At 41.2% G+C, this 20,211-nt stretch overlaps 1 protein-coding gene across 2 annotated transcripts in view; it reads left to right on the forward strand.

The window, feature by feature from the left end:
* The window catches only part of LOC311487465 (guanine nucleotide-binding protein G(s) subunit alpha-like), a 34,156-nt gene that overhangs the window by 10,401 nt on the left and 3,544 nt on the right, over nt 1–20,211 (forward strand). Inside the window, exons 6-13 of one of the 2 annotated variants that reach the window (XM_084543751.1) lie at nt 3,189–3,269; nt 3,726–3,823; nt 14,592–14,646; nt 16,282–16,355; nt 16,614–16,672; nt 16,932–17,052; nt 18,009–18,139; nt 19,625–19,692. In XM_084543751.1, the coding sequence (XP_084399877.1) occupies nt 3,189–3,269; nt 3,726–3,823; nt 14,592–14,646; nt 16,282–16,355; nt 16,614–16,672; nt 16,932–17,052; nt 18,009–18,139; nt 19,625–19,692 (687 nt within the window). The remainder of the gene's footprint in view (nt 1–3,188; nt 3,270–3,725; nt 3,824–14,591; nt 14,647–16,281; nt 16,356–16,613; nt 16,673–16,931; nt 17,053–18,008; nt 18,140–19,624; nt 19,693–20,211) is intronic. The other variant, XM_084543752.1, reaches the window with a different exon arrangement.

Here is a 20,211-nt window from a genome sequence, read left to right on the forward strand (position 1 = left end):
GACATATGTCATTTTTAAAAAATACTTTTTAACCTCACTGACCCTAAGCCTGTCTGTAATTTATGGTAAAACTCTCATTAAGATAAAAAGGTTTTCATAGATACTTTATTTGAATTCCAGAGAATCATTCATCTAGATTTATTTATTGACGTAATGGTGATCAAGCAGCAGGACAAGCATTTAGATTTATGAGTAGAAAATAAAAATGAAGCGGTGTAATAATGTTTCGTAGAGGAGGAACACTGCCTTCCCTGTGATTTTCCAGAACCAGGGCCTCGGTGTTTAAACTGCTTCCTTCGTGTACATTTGTCATTTACAGCTGAGTTTCCAGTGAGGAGTGAGTGTATTTGTGTGTAAGCAAAAGGAAGTCTCCTGATATTGTCTCTGTTACGTCATGGCAAATTTATTATGTGGGCCTATCTCGAGCTGACCCTTCCCTCGGGCTGTCTCCTCCGCTGCAGACCTGCGGGGCCTCGTTGGACGGAGGGGGCCGACGCTCTTCCTCGTGTGGGGCGTGGAGGATTAGAGCAGGTATAAACGTGGTGATAAATCTGCTGGTGTGGCTGAATACCACTGTTATTTTAAAGCTGTGATTTCAGCACAGTGATAGCTGGATACTAAAATGAGCGTACAAAGGAGCATCAAAGCTTTGTTGTAGACGATTTGCCTGTCGAGTGTGTGGTTGTCAGGGAAAGAGAATAGATTAGAAAATAATCTGATAGGCTCGGTTTCTCCTCCTTCTCCTCAACTGTTTACTCCTCCTCTTCCCGCTCTCCCTTGCTTGGCCTTAGGGCCTACTGGAAACCAGTTTGACTGGTTGTTTCTGCCTTCATCGGGGGAAGGAAGAGAGACAATACATACAGGGCCTGCATTGTATATCTGTAAACTTAACTTGAGTTCCTGTTGAGCTTTGTATTTATTTAATCATCACCATCATTATTATCAATCAGATATATTTTTGAACGTTAATAGTAAGAAGAACCACGGCTTTTTGCAACGCTGAACTTTACTCAGCATATTTACCTGCTCACCTGTCGACAGCCTCTTTGATGCCAACGGCTGCCTCGTAAGGCTTTACAATTCATACGACATGCAGCACGCTCTGTCCCTAAATATCCTAGGTTTCCTGTATCTCCTAAATCTCATTATCTTAAAAGAGGCAGAAATTTCAGAAAGCGCAACAGAGGAAGAATTCCTCTTCCTGTCAGTGGTTTAGTCAAACAAAACTAATTCCACAGATTGTTGCACAGAATTTAAAGTACTGAATGCTCTGTTTATTGTATTAAAGATGCTAGAAAGTTTAAATGCAGTTCCATTTGAGTGAATAGAAGTGAGATGTTTCAGAATAATGTATGAAATCTCAGAACAAATTGTACATCTTAACATATATATGTGAGTGCTATCATAGCTCTGATTTGGCAGCAGTAGATTAGTCTTTTTCACCGACCTGACTGTATAATTGGAAACTGATATAACTCGACTGCACTTTACACGCGATCTCAAAGTAGTAAAGGTCGGAGTCATTCCTGTTCTTAAAACGAAGACTTCACACATAGCTCCGCAACTACAGTACGATAATATGAATTTGTTTGTCACAGTCAATTTTACACGTAGAGATGAATAAACTTTAAGATGACTTTTGTTTTCTTAAATTTATTTCTTAATTAAGGCAAAGACTTGGAAGCTGACATGCTGAAACGTCATCCCAAGAAGTAAATATGTATGGATTAGTTAGTTGGGAATAGTGGTTTATAATGCAGCAGTAAAAAATCACCATGCTTTCTCTGACCTCTTTATTCAATTTGCCTGGTGTTATCCCATTTAGATCATCACAGTAACCTGGGTATGTGAGAGCATCGAAAAACCATCAAGAAGACTATCAATGTATCCCCCATGTTCATTCCGCAGAGTTCAGTTAAAATCCACTTTTACTGACATCACATGCAACTTGTCTCTTTTATAGATGGTTTATGGATCAGTTTTGCAGACTTGGACTGAACCTGAGCCTTCCTTCAGTGGTGACGGTTCAGATTTGACCAGTACGACACTACAGTATGAACGCACATCACAAGCCTTGTCACTGCTCTATGAAAATGGTTGAAGTAATCAGAAATATCAGTCCAGGCATTCAATATATGTATTTATAACGACCTCAACAACTCGATATGGAGAAGTGGTAGACATTGTGCTTCCTGAACTGAATGACAATCTCTTACTACGTCCACAGTGCACAATTTCCAAATTGCTGTTTGACTGACTTCATTTTCCAACGTAAAGTAATTCTACACAGCAGACATGTGAAGTCATGTGATTTTGGTTCTTTTTCTTCTTCTTCTTCTGGGATATTTGGCAGCTTTTACGCTGGCTTGCCATCATTAAAACGGAAAGAAGATGTTTTGACATTTCCGGAGGACGTAAAGACTGAATCCCAAGCTAATCCAATCATTTTAAAACTGCCTGGATCGGCCTCGATGCCAGTTGTAACAAACTGAGAGGAAAAATTAGCAAACTGTAGAGGACTAAGACAGTGTCCTTGTGGTCTGCCAAGGAGAACTGTGTACACCCAGGTACAGATGGAATTACCCGGACCCAGGTCTGAGTTTAAATACCAGTTTTGCTCAAATTGTTGTATTAAAGGCAGAGATGAAATCCATTAAAAGTAGTGTATGTGTTGCTCAAATGTATTCAATTCATTAAGAGTAACTGTCTTTGAATTGTTCTTTGGATCACTCTTTGTGTGCTTTGTGGTTCATTTCTGTTACTTATTACTTTCATTTACTGTAAAGAAATAAAAAAAGGTACTTAATGGTGTCAGTTATTATCAGTGTTACAACGTTATGTGGTGGTTAGAACAATAATCACACTGCTTGCTATAAACGGACTTGAAGTCTTGCCTCATCCCTTTCATGTATCCATCTCAGCCGTAAGATCCCCTTTGTGAAACTGAATTGCCAGTTAAAAGATGGGCGTTGCAAATCCTGCTTACTCTTGGCTCAGTTAATTATTTTTAACAGTACACAGTTGAACTAATAATGGCTTATTTGTGCTTGGCTGCACTGTATGCGACCAAGTGGAGATCGTAGTGAAGAGATGGGCCCCTCCGTAGTGACAGCCAGGCCTTGTGTCAGTACAAAGCTCTCCATTTCTTCATGAACTCAGTGAACTGTTCTGTTTCCTGCCTCTGTCAGAGCCTTCTCATCTGCTGCTCCTCTCCGGACTTAAGCTCCAAAACCATGCTAGGAAATATCACTACCACCGCTTGTCCGTCTGTACGTAAACTCTTTAATTCATTGACACCAAGATGAGAAATATGTTTTTTTTTTATTGTTTTCTGTTAATCCCTTTGCTTATATACTTCTGAAACTGGTGAACATTGTTGTTGTAGCTTCCCATAGTCCAAGGTGACCTCTTCAAATGTCCGACCAACAGTCTAAAACCAAAATCCCTTGTATTTGAGAAACTCAAACTAGCTAATAGTTGTTGTTTTTTCTTTCTCAGACATAATGCCTAAAAAGACTATTCGGTCATTGCAGCTATAGTTCTTTTTTTGGGATAAACAGAAATAACTATTACATATGTTTATGATGTCATATTTGAGGTTGAAGCTGTGACCTCTTGGAAACATTCCTGTTGTACTCAAAGGACATGAGTAAAATAAGATCCTGACTTAGACTTATTTCTAGGTGTGGTATGTTGTTGATCGAGACCCATCTTTCTCTTTGCAGGAGTTTTATGACCATACAAAGATCCTCTGGCAGGACGAGGGTGTGCGGGCATGCTGGGAAAGGTCCAACGAATATCAGCTCATCGACTGCGCGCAGTAGTAAGTTGTTTCATTTTTTATTCCTGTTTCTTTTTTCACCTCTATACATGCAAAAGAAGTTTAAACATACACTTACTGTCAAGTGCTCATCAGTGCTTCCTTTTTGTCTCATTGACCCTACAGTTCACACGTTTTCTATATAAACCATCCAGTGTGCACTCTGTGGGGCGTTTGGGTGTTTTCCCTTGTGGTTTATGCGAGTGTGAGGTGACAAAGCTGCGTTACCTTGGCAGTGTGTTTATTTTGAGTTGCTGGTATAACCGTGGCTAGATAAGCCATACTCATCATCGGAAAGTTTAAAACATGGGTTTCTTTTTTTAAAGAATTTGTCTGCGCGACACTAAACATAAATACTGTGGCTCTCTAAGATGGCATTATTGGTTTGTTGGTTGATTCACCACTTTGATACTGAGTGAAATATTTCAACAACTTTTTGGTGGATTGATTTGAAACTTTGTAGAGACATTCATGGTCCCCAGAGGATGAATGTCTGATTTTTCTACAATTAAGTATAGGATGGATTTCCAGTAAGTTTTGTTCCCATTTTTGATGAATTGTAATAACTTTCAAATGTGTCCATTTGTTTTGTTTTTTAAGGTTTATCAAGGTTAGTTTGTGTTTTTTGCTAATTAGCACATGCTAGCATGTTTACACACTAAACTGCGAGTGTGACAGCATGCTAATGTAAGCACTTTTCCAAAAGTACCTCAGTGGCCTGATTTAATTACCCAGACCCAGGTCTGAGTTTAAATACCAGTTTTGCTCAAATTATTGTATTAAAGGCTGAGATCAAATACATTAAAAGCAGTCGGAGTCTAGGTCGTCCTCAAAATATTCAAGAGTATTAACAGTAAAATGTCTTTGAATAGTACACTGGATAAGTATATGCATGCCTTGTGGTTCACTTCTGTCACTCATTACTTTCATTTACTGGAAAGAAATAAATGAAGGTATTTAATGGTGTCAATTATCAGTGTTACTCCTGTTTGACAACTTTATGCGGTGGCTAGAATAATCACACTGCTTGCTATAAATGAACCTGAAGTAAAACCTCATCTCTGTTGGTCTGCTGGTTGGTTCACCACTTTGGTACTGAGTGAAATATTTCACTCAGCGGGTGGATTTTAAACTTTGTTCAGATGTTCGCGGTCCCCAGAGGCTGAATGACTTTTCCAACATGAGGTTCACAGTTGTGACTTTGACTAAAACGACAATAAGTATTGAATATATTTCCAATAAGTTTAGTTAAATCCCAGCTTTGAATTAATTGTAATAACTAATAATGGGTCCATCTGATTTGTTGATAGTTTATCAACTGTACTTTGTGTTTTGTGCTAATTAGCTAGTGTTAGCATGCTTACACACTAAACTAAGCTAGTGATAAACGTTAGCATTCAGTTGCCATTTAGTGCAGTCCATTCGAACTGGGAAGTTTAGAACAACATGGCTGCTCTACTCATCGACAGTAATGACAACTGTAGTGATATACTTCATACACATGGCATTGCCCACCTTCTTTGTTGACACGTTGCTATGTTTGAATTTGTCAAATACTCCCAACAGTCGTTGTTATCAACTGCTGCTTCTAACAGTGGCTAACAACAACATTGTGGTTTATTAATTTGTTTTAGGGTGTGACGTGATTTCCCAGATCCAGTTTTCTTAAACAACCAACTGTACCAGTGATAGCTCCTCCTAGGATAGTAGTTGTTGGTTTTGATTGTTGACAATTGGACAAATATTTAACATCAAATCACTCTTTAAAGATTTAGTTGTGCTTAACTGTGGTGTCTGTCTACTGAGCTGTTGCCGTGGCTATATGTGTGTTGGCAAATAAGTAGAAGTTTTCCATCAGGTAGCTGTCTAGTTAGTTTTGCTAAACAAACAAAAATACAGAACTTGTAGATGGCGTCTTTTTGTTGGCAGCAACTGAGACGCTGTCCAGGCACAGCTCCTTGCATATTTTCACTGACAAGCGTTTCGTCGCGTGTCAAAATTATTTGTCACAAATGCTGAAATGTTTTGGTTTTACCCTTCTCAACATCTTCACTTGACAATCTTGGTCAAGCCTTCGTTATAAGGCACAAAGTGATCACTTGAGATCAGGAATTTAAAGATCGGCGGCTTACTGACTGTCTTTTGTGTGTTTGTGTACAGCATATGCTGTAAGGTGACTATTTTTCTACTTTTTAATATCTAATGGTATATGGTCTCCATTGCATATAGCACCTTTCCACCTAAGAGCTTCTCAGTGCAGTTTATGGTCATTCACCCAACGTCAGTTTGACTCTAATTAAGTTAATGTAAGTTATTTTAATACTTTCTAACCTTTGAGTCCCTCCATAGGTATGTTTGTACATGAGCAAGGAATAAACATAGAGCCTATGTCGAGCAGGCTACACGGATATAAGCATTCATGCTTGTGCACTGGTGTGTTGCCATTGTTCTGTATTTGCGCTCCTTCAACACTATTCGGCGGCTAGATGATGGGTGTTTCTGTGTACTTCACACAATGGCGATTAGAACTGAGCAACTCCTGGTGGAAGTAAAACTTACTTTTATTGAGATCACTGCAATGCACAAAAGAGAGAAGACGTCTGAGTAGATGATGTGTAGGAAGCAGAAGTGGGAAGAGTTTTCTGTGCTTGTCCGGCCGCTGAGAGACGTGGACAAGGAAATGCATTTCGGGCCAACAGCAGCTGTTGCAGTCTGCGTTAGTGTGATTTGTAGTCACATTGCTGGGAAGTTGCATGTCAGGCAACGGTGTAGGTACGCCGCAGGGCAACGCCATACCTACAGTGTACCTACCTGATGTGCGACCATAAGTCAGACTTAAGGCTGAAAAGGTAAAGCTGATTGGTCGCGGATGATTAGTGGGACAGAATACACAAACAGGTATTAACATTTTTGACTTTTGTCTCATTTATGCTTTTTTGGGTGAAATATTTAGGAAATTAGAGATAGAGCTGTGTAAACAACAAGTAACTCAAAATTCTGTTTAATTGCAGCACTTTCGTGAATTTACTTTACACCGTTGAATTTATGAGTGCGTGCATGTCGTGCTGCATGCGTGAGCACAGGTCACTTGTCTCCTCTCCTCTCCTCCCCTCTCGTCTCCTCCCCTCTCCTCAACTCTCCTCTCCTCTCCTCTCGTCTCCTCTCGTCTCGTCCCGTCCTCCTCACCTCTCCTCTCTCCCACACCCAGCAGCCCCAGTGTTATGGATCAGATGCTGGGCTTGGTGGCCAGACCGGAAGTGCTCCCCTCCCCCCTCTGTGTGCTTATGTAAACGGAGAAGCAGAGAAAGAGAGAGGGGAGAGCTATTTTTAACCCAGGCAGGCTGCAGAAGGAGAAAGAATGAGCGAGTGTGTTAGCAGAGAGAGACAACTTCAGCATTATTGATGAAGGCTGTTAGCATTAAATGAAAGTATCAGCACGGGAAAAAGTCAGGCCCAACCCACACTCTATTTTTTATTTTTAAATAAATTACATCATTCGATTCTTGTCATGGTAAGAAATAAAACTAAAATAGGGGAAGAAGAAGTTGACAGGGTGGTGATGCTTTATTGTCTCTGTGTGATGAGAAGGAAGTTGCTGAAGCTTCCCTGAAGCCGCCTTATTTTGCTCCGTCATGCTCCTCCGTGGTGCGTTTTTGTTGTTATTAACACTTCCTGATGCTCTGTATGGTCTTGGTGCGCGAGGATGTTTCTGTCCTTGATTTGACGAGGATGTGTGGAGTTCAGCCGGCGTTGGCGAGGTTGCCGTAACCACAGGCAATTCACATACAAGGTCCAAACAGAGTCACTGTGTCCCCCAACAGGAGGCAAAGGGTTTGGTTTTGTCTCTGAAGGACGAGCGCTGTTTGTCGGGTTTCTGTCGTTTCATCCACACAGACGTCACAGTTGGCGAGTTATGAAGTCAGTCCTGAGGATTTCACCTGATTATAAGCTGAGGTTCTGAGAGGAAATAGTTCTTGTTACACTTATTCTTACTACATTAACACACTGAAATTAGTTAAAATTTTTAAGGACTTGTAATTTGTATTTGCTACGGTAGTTTAACTAATATTAAGTAACTATAGTAATTATAAAGGCATATGTCGAGCTATAGCATGGATAACTAGGAAGTGCATTAGAAAACTTTAATATATATATATATATATAATATATATAATGTATATAATATATGCTACAAAAAATGTACTAATGATTTATATTATATTATATTATTTTATGATGCAGTACACTGCATGTAATTTAATGACTTTAAATTTGTCATATTGATTAGTATTTATTGTGTTTTAGTAAAATTTCAGAAATCTACTAAATAAAATAACCAGGTGTTGCCTAAACCCAATTAAAAAAGAAGTTAATGAAAAAAGTGAAACAGTATTTAGTACCATTTTATTCTAAAGCCTAAATACTAATACAAAGATGTCCTTAGATTATGGAAACTTGAGATGTACAAGGATATACTGTAAATAATCAGCAATTATAAAAAATTTATATAATAAAATAATTTGTTGTATCACTCATGAACCCATGCACCCAGCTTTAGGAGGCTTGTAAGCCTTAACGTTCATGAGGGTTAGGGTCTCTCTGTATCCAGATGTTTATAGACAAACGAGGAAGGTGACTACGCTCTGCATCTGTCGTCTGGCTGCGATAACGTCTTGTTTATTGTCCGACGGTTCTTTGAAATCTTGCCCCGGCGATATTGTGCCATCGTGCACTGGAGTCCCTGTGAATTTCTTCTCCTGCTTCCTCCTCCTCCTCCTCCTCTTCTTCCTCCTGCTTCCTCCTCCTCCTCTCCCCTCTGTGGTGTGCAGTGGTGTTTCTGCAGGGACAGAAAATGGCTGGGATTGAGTCTGACTCATCGTGAGGAGGGAGGGAGGGAGGGAGGGAGGGGAGAATGAGGGATGGGCAGACAAACTGATTTTTTATTTTATTTTTCTGTGAGGTGGGGGTTTACTGTCGTACACGGTGTGGTGTCATCCTGCTGAACATGTTCAGTTGATGAACATGCTGTGGATGTGTAGCATGAGTCAGGTTCATTGTGAAGTGTCTAAGGTGAGCTCATGTGGAGAGACGGGAAACATTGCTCCTGCTGCTGCTGCAATCTCACTGTATTGTGATTTTCTGAATGCTGTGTGTATTCAGTGATTGTGCTGATCCTAATGTTTAACAGGCCGAGTCCCCAGTCCCACATTTAGTCTACCTCCCTGTTTTTTCTTTCTTTCTTGCTCTTCTTGCTTTCTGACTTTTCTCTTTCAGTTTTTATTTCATTTTGGTTTTCTCCTACCTATGTTATTTTTTTTTAAGCTCCTGTCTTTGCTTGTCTTTCAGTTCAGTGTTCCTTCTTTCTGACATTTCTTCTAGCATTGCAATTTTTTAAAATTAATTTCCTCTGTTTTGCCTATCTTCTCTTTCTGTCTTTCTTTCTTTCTTTCTTTCTTGTAGTTTTTCTGACTTTGTTTCTTTCCAAATATTCTGCTATTATTTCCGACTTTTCTCTTATTTTTGAAACCTTTTTAATTCCCTTCTTTCTTTGCCTGTTCTTTGTTTTTTCTTACTCTCATCCCGTCCTTCCATCCAACTCATGTAGTGTTTTTTCTTTGTTTCTTTCCTTATTTCCTTAAATTTTTCAGTTTTTCTTTTCTTTTCTGACTTTTCTGCTAGCGTTGTAATATTTTTTTAAAATTTCTGCCTTCCTTTCTTTGCCTCTGTTCCTCATTAAGAATTTCTTTTGGTCGTCTTTTGTGTCCTTTATTCGCGTCTTTCTTCATCTTTTTCTTTCATTTGTTCTTTTCCTTTTCCCGTATATTCTCTTGTGTTTTGCCCCGCTGTCCCTTCCCCTCCTCTCCTTTGTTTCCTTACTTGCACAAATTTTACATTCCTTCATTAAAGCTTTACTATTTACATCTGTTTCTTTCTTTTAATCCTGCCTTTCTGTTCCACTCTGTCCTTCCTCCTTCCTGTTTTAAATTCTTCCTTACACACTTTGTTAATTTTAGTCGGTTTTCCGTTCATCTTCCTCCTCTGTTAATTCTTCAGATTTGTTCTTTTGTTATTTTTCTTTCTGTCTTGCACTTTTTCCTCCTCTCTCTCTCTAACCCACTCCATTCCCTGCATATCTCTCTCTCTCTCTCTCTCTCTCTCTCTCTGGTTGTTGCTCTCTCCCCCGTCGTTTCTCTCCTTTCCTCCCCTCTTGTCATTCCTCCCTTTCTTCTCTCTTTTCTCTTCTCCGTCTGTCTCTCCCTCTCTCTGGCCCCTCTCCAGTAGCACAAGATTTGGAGCCGATTGTCTATTTATAGCGCCTGTGGTTCTGTCGCCATGACAACCAAGCTGGAGGCCAAGGCGCCAGAGAGCTATTTTTGGAGCAGCGCTGTAATGTCAGACACAGCCTTCTCTCTCTTTTCTTTCTCTCTCTCTCTCTCTCTCTCTCTCTGGATGTGGTGTGTGTTTGATTAAGGATCGGCCGGTGAAGCCTTTGGTTTTGGTCGGCTCGCTGCGTGAGGCGTACAAAGAAGCAGTAAATCCCCCTCGAATCTCTCCCCTCAGCGGGCCGTGCAAAATCTTTTTTTTTTATTTTTTTTGCTCCCCCCCCTCTACCCCCTTGAGGAAGACCATTTTCTGACTTGACTCGGAGCTTCAGAGGCGCGTGAAGCTTCAGATTTCTGTTGTGCAGAGATTGATTTCACGAGTTTCACGAGTGTTTCTTTATATATTGTGCAGTTTAGCTTCAAGTTTAAATGCTCTTTTTATTATATACTTAAATAAATGTATTACGCATCCATTTTCATTATTTCACTGTGTCACTGACAATAACAGGAAACTATTTCAAGTTTGCATAGATGACCAATATTTAAAAAAAAAAATTAGCTTTTGCTATTCAACAATTTTAACCGTCTTCTCAGTTTGACAGAAACATTACATTCGCCTCAACGAATGTGTAAATAAAGCCTTTGTCTGTGTTCATTTCAGAGGACATGAGCGTTAATTCATTATTTTAAAACCTTGTAGACGTACATAGATCTGAACAGACGTGGCTTGCGTGTGTGTGTGTCCGCTAGTGTGTGTGTGTGTGTGTGTGTGTGTGTGTGTGAGTGTCACACGGCCGATCAGCAGAGACGCTCGCATGCAGGGCAAAGTTTTCCAGATGTTGCGTGTTTGTTTCAAACTAAACCGTAAACCCCGATAGTTATTTACATGTCGGGAAACACGGTTAAAAATAATTGTTGTTGCATTTGTTAAATTCTGTCTGTTTTTTTAGAAAGAGAGACACTTCCAGGCTGTTTTAATGTGTTCCTATGAAGTTCCTATTAAATTATGACATCCTAATTAGGAAGTATTGTTAAGAAATAACTCCCAGAAAAGTCACTTAAGTTTTTAAAGATTTTTATCAAAGTAAACGAAGCTGATATTTTGGGATATAGTATCTTGCAGTCCAGCTGTTAGTGTGCAGGCCAGACGAGTCAACACCGTGGTGCAGCTCAGAGGAGCCTAATCCCACGCAGAGCTGAGGATGTGTGCTAGCTCATAATCTGGGTAATCCTTTGTCCTAATGCGGCCACTTTAACAAGATGAATGCATTATGGTGGAGCGTTATCAGCTTTGTTGGGACCAAACACTGCGGCTAACTCTTTTCTGCACAGGAAATTCAGAGAGAAGGGGAAATGAAAAACTAAAATTCAGGCTTTTAAATATGCAGTTAAGACATGCTGCTGTTTGTGGAGGCGCTGGAAGTATTGTATTGTAAAAATAATTTATAAAATGAACTGGAAAAGCGACTTTTGTGGTTTCTTTTTGTTTTTAAAACCAGGTTTTTGTTGACCCTTTTTATTTTTGAATCTAAATTGATTAATTTGCTTTAAATGTATCATGACCCAAATGATCCAAATATAAAACAATGAATCCAAATAAAGGATTATGATAAAAATAACTATTTAAAAATATATAAATACATTATCCATTGTGCGTTTTTTGGAAAGTTCCCCTGACACGTGTTGCAAAACACCAAAAAGAGTCAAAAGTCCAGTCCAGTCTATAAAAAGTGCACTTAATCTTTTCTTGTAAATACTAGGTTATTTTCAATCCCCAGACAAGTGTCCTGTGTGTATTTCCAGAGTTTAACTCAGCCTGTCTGCTACCCCAGAATAACCCTGACAGGTTATACATAACGCCGCAGACCTCTCTGTTACTGGGGCAGCCACTATTATTTAGTTCAACTTACGAGGCACGGTTATTATTGGCACTTCTCCTATTAATAGGGAGAACTGCTAAAAATTGAGCAGTGTGTTTGTCCTGGGCGTGTCGACGCCTCACACCAGAGAGCTGTAGATAAACATGAGTTTGGCCTCGGCAGATGTCGGCGTCGGCCATGTTAACTCTGTCATCGTCGGGCCTTTCAGATTCACACAGATCATTTTTGTTTTCGGGAGCTCGGTTGTGAGCGGATGAAGTTCACGGGGCGTGAGCTGCGGATACGGGGGCTGCTGTGCTCTGAACAGTTGTTCACTGGAGTTCTCTGTGTGTTGCTGGCACAGCAGAGGCTCTGTGGTGTGGGAACAGCTGAGCCACTTGGCCCCCGCAGAGAGCCCATGGTACCAGACCGGTTGGCTGCTTAAAAGTGTGTTTTGTACTGTATGAATATCTGTGTCAGTGTGCGTTTGCCCTGGAGAAACACACATGAGCGACCGATCGTCCTCCTCTGCGTCTCCTTCAGTCCGTCCAGTGCTGTAGCTTCCGCAGACCCAGCCCACTGTTCCTCTCAGTGTGTTACCTGCAGCCCTCCTGTCACATTTCACCCCTGCCTGCCACATTCCTGGTTATCTCAGAGGGGGCTACATACCTGTCCTCCGAGCGGCGAGCGTCTTGCCTTTATAGGTGTGGGAGCGGAGGGCAGACTGTCAAAACAGAATCCGACGGGGTGGGAAATAATTGAATCGCTTTTTAGGCGATCAGCATTTCAGACGTTTTCGTGTCGACAGGAAACTTGTTTATTTGTTTTATCTCATTGGTTACTGCATGTTCCTTCACATGCTAGGATTATAAATGTACAATAATATTTTTCTGACATCAGCAGATACCGTCTTTATTTCAAGTCAGGTGCCACACCTTTAACACCTCTAGGGGAAAAAAAAACATTTACTCTAAATCCATCGTTAAACGTGGTGTGCATCTAGTTGCTGTGACCAGTTCAGCCAGTGTTTTCCATTTTCCCTTTTTAATTTGAATAATTTCCAGGACCTGGCGTTTGCAAAGTATGACGTACAAGACAAACTCATTTAAAATTTTTTAGGCAAATAAATAAATATTATTCAAACTGTGTCTTTGCATCACTCTCTGTCTTTTTGTCGCCGAGTCTCCACCTCAAACGTGTATGTTCCTGCGCATCAACAAAAAGGAAAAAAAAAAGAAGTCATACAGTATCTGTATGGAAAGCATTTCTGAAAGTGACAGCTTTATTGTTTAATATATTTCGGTAATGCATGAGAAAGGTCTTGACTTCGACAGGATCTCCTCTGCAGACGTTTGCTGTGTGCACGTCCAAGGGCTGGAGCAAAAATCACTGATTGGCTCTTTTAGATGATATGAACATTATGACAGAGGTCATCATGAGCTTGTGAAGTCTATCCTCCGCTGCGTACACATGTATAGTGACCTCCAGAGCGCGGAGGTGCTGTTTCTTCACCCTTAAGGCGACTCGTTGTGGGGAAAACCTGCAGCACTTGTTCTTGATCGATGCAGGCTGGTGGGACACTTAGAGAAGTTGCCACTGCAGCTTAAAGATAATCGTAGCCGTAGTTTCAGCCCACTCCTTTTTCCACTGCTGCAGCTTTGCCGCTCCTGTTCTTCTTCCTAATTTATTCTCTCTTCTGTACATGGGGACGTACGGTCAGGAAGGCTGGGCTGTTTAAACCTCTGTCTTCGTGGCGTGTTTTTGTCTGTATTTGTCTATCGCCGTCCTCACATTCCTTTCATATGCACATGTATAGTGGGACGGACGCCTACACGCAAAAGTAGGGATGATTAGTCAGTTATTTTTTGTTCTCCATTTAATGCCAACACTTTTTTACAGCCTGTGATACACCAGAGACATTCAGTCCTGTTTCTTCTACTGATAAAACATGTAAAAATATCTGCAGCCGTCCTTGCCTTGGTTCCCGAGACACCTCTGGCAGGTGACCCTTATACAGTCATCATGAAAAACATCAGGGCGACTCACACGCCGTGAAGAGCGACAGCAATGTAGGCCAGTTCGGCAGAACAATTAGCGTGCACTCGGGTAGGCACTCTCTGCAAATCTGAACGCACCGTAGGCCTCCATAGCCGCCCACGCACATACACACTGCCCCGCGCACACACACACACACACACACACAGATACACACTTCTCCTCCTGTGTAAGTACTACTTCAGCGGCTCCATTGACGAGGCTTCTCCGGTCTGACAGAGCAAACGGCTGCTGGTGACTCAGACTGGCTGCCTCTGATCTCACTGTGAATTAAAACACATGCCCCCTTGTGGCCGTTCAGAGGCCGACGTCCTCCATCTTTCCCTGCTCTTACAACTGTACCGTTGTCGGTGTTTGTTGCAGGGCCACACTAACATTAACACATTATATTGCATTCGCAGCCTGTAAATGTATTTCTTTTGAAAGAGGACGGTTGTTTCACTGTGTTCTAATATATATTAATGTTTTATTATTTTGTTCCTGCAGGAGAGCGGCTGAGATCTAACTGGTCGTATTTTTCTGTTTTCTTTGCAGCTTCTTAGACCGGATTGATGTGGTGAGGCAGAACGACTACACACCCACTGATCAGGTGAGACGTCCAACACTCAAACGGAATCAGCAGTTTTGATGCGTATTCACAGAACTCAGTTAAAAATTGTAATATACACTAAATAAATTAAATGAATGAATCAGTTTCAGGGTCAGTTTTGTCACATCTCCTTTCTTTATTGTGTTTGGCTGAACCACATGAAAAAGCCCAAAGAAACGAAAGTATGTGAAACTGCAAGTATGTGAACAGCTAGAATAGGATCAAGGATGTGCCATAGTTTATAGTATGTACATACACCGATCAGCCACAACATTAAAACCACCAACCGGTGAAGTGAATAACACTGACGATCTTATGATGATGCAAGTTCTTCTGGAAACCTGAGTCCTGACATCTGTGTGGTAGTTACCACCACCTGAACAGACCAAGTTCCTTGTAGCCTGGTGCCATGTGTTCCCCAGCTAAGCGACACACACACACACACACACACACACACACACACACACACACACCTGGCCGTCCATATGATGCAAAAGAAAACATCACGAGGCATCTTGTTCGATTGCTCTGTGGTGTAGTTCTGATGCTCTTGTGTCCGTTGAAGGTGCTTTTGGTAAAAGACGGTGGTCAGCGTGGACACCCTAACTAGTCTGAGGCTATACAGCCCCATACAAAACAACCTGTGATGCATTGCTCTATTATCTCTCTGATATCAGAACCAGTAGTAACGTTTTCAGCAGTTTGAGCTACAGTGGCTCGTCCTGTCCCGGCCACTTCATCTATTAGACCCTTTCTTACCCAAATTTAATAGGTACATCCTTCGAAAGCTGCAGTTTTGGACATGCTCTGACCCAGTTGTTCAGCCATCAGAATATGGCCTATGTAAAAGTCGCTCAAATCCTTCTACTTCCTGCTTCCAACATCAACACTGGGTACAAGATGTTCACTCACCTCCTAATAAATCCCACCCACTGACAGGAGATAATTCACTTGACCAGTGATTACGACCAGTCAGTCATAATGTTATGGCTGACCGGTGTACATGCGGTGTGCGAATGAGCATGTGCAGTTGGCATGTTTGCAGATTGCTCCCAGATGTTTGCGCAGGGTTCACAGCTTCAGCAGACGACAAAATGATCCGTACGGACGTGGAAACCATGAACTCACCTCCATGAAATCATTATCATTTTGTCAGCTGTGTAACCACACAGTGGAAATGTTTGAGTGTATAAAATGTGACGCATTGTCTTGTGGGACTGTTTGCAGAAACATGCGTGCGCGCTGTGCATACAGTGTCTATCGTAGGGGTTTTTGAGGGATGTATGGCGTGACTGTCACCGCGGCACACATGCCATGGCAGAGAGTAAACATATATGTTGCTTGTATGAACGTAAAGTAAATAGTGAGTTATTCTGGACACAGCCAGTGTTTTTAGCGTTTTAAATACGAGTCAGATAAAACGAGTCAGGAAGTTTGTAATAGCACTGATATCATACTTGGTAATAAATAGGCTCTCCGTTTGCACTATTTTCCTACTGAAGATGGACTTTAAAGCTCAGGAGTTTATTTAACATGTTAGTATTATCTAGGTTAGTATCATTAATGTTGATATTATTTTTATTTTTTTTCCTCTTCCAGTTTCTTTAACCCTCACTTTCCTTCTCTTTCATTCAGGACCTGCTGAGATGCCGAGTACTGACGTCTGGGATCTTCGAGACAAGATTTCAAATAGACAAAGTCAACTTCCAGTGAGTTACAACATGCTCACACATATTCTTACATTTTTGTAGTAGTCAAACAAAGAACCACTTTAAAGAACTCATCTTGTTACGCATGCGTAATTTACTTTATATGGACAACATGCACTCTATGAAGCAGAGCCACGTACAGCCAAAGAGAGATGGACAGTAATTTTAATTCTTGTCTCTCTTCACCGGACATCGTTGTCATGTCTTCACTCTGCTCTTATGATGTAAATAAAACCTGTAACTTCCCTCGTCTCGCAGTATGTTCGATGTTGGAGGCCAGAGAGATGAACGCCGAAAATGGATCCAGTGTTTTAACGGTAGGACGTTTGTCGCTTGGATTAATGACAGATTATTTATGAATAGCATAAAAATCACTCTGTAGTGAGTCATTTATTCAGATTCAGCTATTTGCTCAGTTACTTTTCATTATGTCCAGGAATTTACATCTTTTTTTTTTTCTTTTTTTTTCTTTTATGTGCCATAAATTAAGAGCGGGTGCGTGCAGTCTTCTAGTAGCTGTGGTGTGCGTATTTAATGTGTTAAAGTGATTCTACGGTGTGTGTGTTTGTGACACAGATGTGACGGCTATCATCTTTGTGGTGGCGAGTAGCAGCTACAACATGGTGATCAGAGAAGACAATCAGACTAACAGACTACAGGAAGCCCTCAATCTTTTCAAGAACATTTGGAACAACAGGTCAGATATTTCTCTTATATGTATTTAAATTTTTCTTTTTGTGACCAATTTCAGTCTCACTTATCCAGAGGTGCTCTAGAGGTAGTACACAAAATGTTTATGGCATTCTGTTATTTAGTTTACAGGCAGTTTTCAGTGTTTAGAAGCTAAATCTTGTATCAGTGGGGACATAATGTGGACAACGCCAAGGAAACGACAAATAAAAATCCACAATGTTCAAGATCTGCCTCTGTGTAAACCTGCTGTGGGCTGATTCTTTTGGTCAGATGTCTAGTTGTCTTTTTTTTCTGTGACGTCACAACAAATGAAGAGAAAGTCAGCGCTGAGTAAGAGAAACACTACTAGAAGTTGAACACCCCTGCTGTCCTGCACTCTGTTTTCCCTCATCTGCAGAGATTAAAACTTTATATTTCTTTTGTGTGTGAGAGAGAAATGCTGCCGTTGTGCCATTGTGTCTCGTGTCCTCTGTGAGAATCAAAGAGACAGAGACTCTCCGCGGAACAGCAATCGGAGGGCCACTTGTTTTGGCTTATTTATGTGTTTGCTGTTAAAACAGAGAGTTCAGGAGACCGCCCTCCGTCTTGAAAAAGCCCAACCTGCTGTGATTGGTCAGCTGGCAGTGGTGCTGGTGAAGGGCAGATGCAGGAGAGGAAAATTTGAGAAAGCGTTTCATTGGATGTAAAAACTAGTACACACCCCCAAAGACAGGATGACTCATCAGTATTTTTAAATTGTTTTCCAGGAAATAACAGTGTCACTGTTGGCCCACAAACTGGATTATAGATAATAGGGGATACACACACACACACTTACTCAAAGTGCTGTAGATAAACACGTTCAGAGTGTAAATATTGTGTGAAAGCTGAATATTCCAGACAGTAAATTGTTGACATATTTTGAGCCCTGAACTAAAGCTAAAGAAACCTGCCCCTCAACTCGTTCACTTCCCTCCACAGGTGGCTACGGACCATTTCAGTAATCCTCTTCCTGAACAAACAGGACCTACTCGCTGAGAAGGTTTTGGCAGGGAAGTCCAGAATCGAGGAGTATTTCCCAGAGTTTGCACGCTACACTACGCCTGATGATGGTAAGAGTGGCTTCGATGTTTGGTTGACTCTGGCTGGCCGTCAGGACACCAGAGTTAGTTTTCTTGCTATGGATCCATGAAGCTGTAATGATGCAGGATGTCCTCACCAAAAATTTCCAAACAGTGTTAGATGTCAGTCCGTGTGACTTCATGGTTTCATATCTTGATACGTGAAATAACTCTACATCCCAGGGATGTATTCTATATTGTCAAAAGTATTCACTCACCCATCCAAATAACTGAATTCAGGTGTTCCAATCCCATGGCCACAGGTGTATAAAACCAAGCACCTGGACATGCAGACTGCTTCTGCAAACATTTGTGAAAGAATGGGTCGCTCTCAGGAGCTCAGTGAATTCCAGCGTGGGGCTGTGATAGGATGCCACCTGTGCAACAAGTCCAGTCGTGAAATTTCCTCGCTACTAAATGTTCCACAGTCGACTGTCAGTGGTATTATAACAAAGTGGAAGCGACTGGGAACGGCCACGTAAAATAACAGAGCAGGGTCAGCGGATGCTGAGGCGCATAGTGCACAGAGGTCGCCAACTTTCTGCAGAGTCAGTCGCTACAGACCTCCAAACTTCATGTGGCCTTCAGATTAGCTCAAGAACAGTGTGTAGAGAGCTTCATGGAATGGGTTTCCATGGCTGAGCAGCTGCATCCAAGCCATACATCACCAAGTGCAATGCAAAGCGTTGGATGCAGTGGTGTAAAGCACGCCAAAGCAAGGTCCATAAAGACATGGATGAGTGAGTTTGGTGTGGAAGAACTTGACTTGCCTGCACAGGGTCCTGACATCAACCCGATAGAACACCTTTGGGATGAATTAGGCCTTCTCGTCCAACATCGGTGTCTAACCTCACAAATGCGCTTCTGGATGAATGGTCAAAAATTCCCATAAACACACTCCTAAACCTTGTGGAAAGCCTTCTCAGAAGAGATGAAGCTGTAAAGGGTGGGCCGGCGTCATATTAAACTCTATGGATTAAGAATGGGATGTCACTTAAAGGGGAACTACTGTTTTTTACAACCTGAACCTTATTTCTGGCATAAAATACGGCTGTTTACTCACCCATATAACTTTTGTGTAATTCGTATTCCTTCGGGAGATAATTAGATCAGCGTGTATCCATGTAGTGGGAGTGACTGGGGCACCGAGACGCAGCCTCTAAATAACGCATTATCTGCCGCGAAACTCGCAACGGTCAGCTTGTTTACCTGTAGAGTTCATATGCCTGTAAAGGAAGATGAGCGAATACTTTTGGCAATATAGTGTAACTTTAAGGTTTATTTAATTTTCTACTCTGAACAAAGACTACACTGATACGTTTTCAAATATTTATGCTCAAGTCATTTAGTGAAATAATTGTGGTTCTTGCTTTTGTAACTATTGTGGTACATTAAGCAGGAGGAATGATGCTGTACTCTGACTGTTCAGTACCACAGTGTACAGGTGAATGTGACCAGTTTGTTCTTGTCCAACAGCAATACCCGAGCCAGGTGAAGATCCCCGTGTTACCAGGGCAAAGTACTTCATACGGGATGAGTTTCTGGTGTGTACAAAGCTCAAATTCACACAGGTAAAGCTTGTTTTACCTGTCTGAATTTGATTTCCTTTTTTGTTCTCTTTATTTTATATCATTTTAGCTGCCTGGTTCTCTTTACCGTGCAGCATGTGACTCCACAAGCAAATCCTGCCGAGTTGTATTCTTATCAAAATCGTTTTTTCACATGGGATGTGGTGTCCAAATTGGCTCTTACTCCACTACACCTCGGTCCTCGTTGTAATTCTTCAGAAAATGAATTTACAGCCTTAGCTGTTTCATAACATCCGTTAAGAGTCGGATCAAGTTTGGTCAAAAAAAGACTGAAATCAGTTGGCCTTTTATTGGCACGGGTTAAATTAACTGGCTGCACAGAGTAAGATTTAATTTTACCAGCATTGCCAAGCTTTTGTCACCACAGAGTAATCGTATCCAATCTTGCCACAACAATTTGTCACATCTGATTAAATTTACATTTGGCAAACTATATTAATTTGAAAAATCAGAGCCAGTTCATGGTTGTAAGCT

Source organism: Chelon labrosus (assembly GCF_963514085.1).
Source record: "Chelon labrosus genome assembly, chromosome: 4".
NCBI lineage: Eukaryota > Metazoa > Chordata > Actinopteri > Mugiliformes > Mugilidae > Chelon > Chelon labrosus.